This window comes from Gossypium raimondii, chromosome 3, assembly GCF_025698545.1.
Source record: "Gossypium raimondii isolate GPD5lz chromosome 3, ASM2569854v1, whole genome shotgun sequence".
NCBI classification, from domain to species: Eukaryota; Viridiplantae; Streptophyta; class Magnoliopsida; order Malvales; family Malvaceae; genus Gossypium; species Gossypium raimondii.
The window spans coordinates 13,592,771-13,595,718 of NC_068567.1; the positions used below are offsets into that span (position 1 = coordinate 13,592,771).

Consider the following 2,948-nt stretch of genomic DNA (forward strand, 5'->3'; position numbering starts at 1 on the left):
GCATATATTAATATATAAATCCAACTCTTAGATGATCAATCATTTTACCTTCACAGTCCGAGTTAATTATTTTATCTTTACCATCAAATTTTAACTTTTAAATCAACCGCCATCCTTTGAATTTGAAATATAACCTGTAAATCAGAAAATAAATTAAAATCTTTCAACATATAATAACAAAAGAATGACAAAATATGATAGTGATAGAAACATATAGTAAAAATATATGATTTTGGCGTAAACATATTGTAACAATGTAACTATTAAAGGAAAAAGAAATAAAATAATGCTAAAAGATAAGAACAAAAATATTCAATGTATAGTTAGAGCTGTGTTTTCTGGTATGATGCATACCTTTGAATTTGCAGCGGCATTTAGAGGGGGTTTGAATTTGTTATAATTCAAATATCAATTTAAAAAATAATTATAGATATAACGACTCGATTTTCGTCAGTGTTAGAAAATCTAGTTTCAAAGTCGATATTTCCGTAAACCAAATCAATTCAAATGCTAAATTGAGAAGTTCATGAGATAGTTATGAAATTAGAATATGAAATTATTAAACGATTTACTAGAATATTCGATAAAAATAGTACATGACTAAACTGAATAGTGACTAGGAAGAAGTGGTTTGATTTGAATTTTTGGCAAGTCCTTAAAGTGATAATTTACCAAAATTAAATATATGTTCTTTTTTAAAATACGAACCAAAATCCAAACAACTTTCTAGGGTATGTTCTTCTACTTGTCAATGGGTACTGACCTATCGTATCGGTCATCAAATCTTAACTTGCAGTTTGCTAGCTGGTCTTTTTGAAAGAAAAAAAAAAACTTAACAACCTAGTGACTTAAATAAAAATTTTCGAATAATTCAATGACTTAAATAAAATTTTTTGAATAGTTCAGTGGCCATTTTGTAAGTTTTTGAAGTTAAATGACCAAATCATAAACTTGTGAATAGTTTAATAACCATGCTTGTAGTTTTAAAAAACTAATATTCTGTGTGAGTATTTGGTACTTTGATAGTGTAATTTTTTATTCCACAAGCAACTTTAAAAATTAACATGTTTTTTATTTATTTATATTTTACTATACTACCATAGAATATTTGTCTACTCTCTAAACTTATGAAGTCTAAAAACTCCACTAACAGTATGCCAAATATTTTCTAATAGTATAGTTAAGTTACTTCCATTTCTTTTCACAATTAAAACTTAAAAGAAATTACATATATAATCACAAAATGGTGATTTTTTTTTGTGATGTTTATTAACTAAACCTATTTTTCATCATATAAAAACACTAAAAAAAGAGCTTACGCATAAAGACAAGAAAGCAAACAAAGAACAAGCAAAAAAAAAATAAAGCCAATAAGAAACTAATTGCAAGCTTCACGAGCAATTCCCAAGCGAGAATTGATGACATCAAAGAGAATCCTATGATTCTGCTGCTGCAAATTGGCTATCACATTCATGGCGGCGTTCACATTGTTGGGGACCGGTGCTATGGCCAAGCATGCCCGAGACCCGGCACTGGTGTGTAAGAAGCTGTTTTCCATTGGCAATGGCATCGACAAGCCTTCGAAATGTAATGTTATTAAAGGTGCCTCAGCTTCTGCTGTAGCATCAAAGCATGTGTCAAATACTCCGATGGCAGTAAATGGACCTTTCACATGCTTCACAAACTCATCTCGGATTGCCTTGTAAATGGGCTGGACGAATCGGGTTACAACCGTACCCGAATCTATTATGGTCCCTGCCCCGGTGTTGGGGTTAAACGCTAGGTATTCCGGGGCAATGGGGACTTGAACCCGGCCTACACTTATTCCGGTTAGGTTAACATAGTAAAGTGAAGGTCGGTGTGGGCTTTTTAGGAGTGGGGTGGTTCGAATGTTCTTGGGTTGTCCAACTGGCCCGAGTTTGAGAGAACCCGAAAAGTAGTAGGACTTGAAACTGGGTAGACAATATGAGAAAACACCAGAGTAGAGGGCCCCGGATTGTGAAATAAGTGACATGGGTCCCCGACCCAAACCCAACAGTCCTTGCGGTGGTACTGATCCACCAGAGATGGCGTTTATACATCCAAAAGCAAAATCTGGGACAATGTCATTGGCTAATCCTAAGGAATCTCGAACCAAGTTGGCCGAAAATGATGAATCTCCACCGTAGGATTGGTTAAAAGAGCAAGCCGCAGACCCCGTAGCCGGGCACGACAGCCCACGGACCTGGGCGCATTGGGGCAAACCGCAATCTAACGAACCATAGGTGGAAGAAGTGTTGGGTGAGAAAGTGGTGGCTGAGCACCCGTTGCAGCCGGAGCATGGGACCCAAGCCACATCATTGCTAGTGTCCAATACCATGAACATGAGCTGACCCGGAGTGCCAATCTTTACCCGGACGATATAGTTGCCAATGTTTAGGACTTGTTGGCCTGAAGCAATGGGAACCGCAGTGGTCTTTTGGGCTACAAGGCTCGACAAGTACTTGACCCTTGCTGGGTCTTTTGATGCCATGTTCATGACTGTGTTGAACAATGAGTCAGGTTTGGGTGGGTTGAATGGTGAACATTTGCCATAGATTGGGATGACCAAAAGGTCCGAGTCATCTGGCTGAGGGCCGCAAGGGTCCAAAGCTTTGGTGGAGGAGATGACAAGAGCTAGAAACAGGATAGTAGCTATGAAGTCCATGCTTCCAAAGCTACGACTTCGAAGGATTGAGTTTCTGTGCCTCAGAATTGAGAAGGCAAGAGGATTTTTATACATGCAAATAGTGCGCTTCGAATTACTGAAATAACCTTTCTAATTATTTCAGGCATTTAGATTAAGATTTTTTTATACATTGGTCATTGTACAAGTATCATTAGGTTGGTCCAAAATGGGCCAATCATAATGCTGAAAATAGGCCGCAAAAATTATGTCACTATGGGCAATGATATATGATAATTGTTTA

At 37.0% G+C, this 2,948-nt stretch overlaps 1 protein-coding gene across 1 annotated transcript; it reads right to left on the reverse strand.

Moving 5' to 3' along the window:
• Nucleotides 1–1,164: 1,164 nt before the first annotated feature.
• LOC105797249 (aspartyl protease AED3) lies at nt 1,165–2,737 on the reverse strand. Its single transcript, XM_012627202.2, has one exon. It carries the CDS (start codon nt 2,684–2,686, stop codon nt 1,379–1,381), a length of 1,308 nt encoding a protein of 435 aa, XP_012482656.1. The 5' UTR covers nt 2,687–2,737; the 3' UTR covers nt 1,165–1,378.
• Nucleotides 2,738–2,948: the final 211 nt, after the last annotated feature.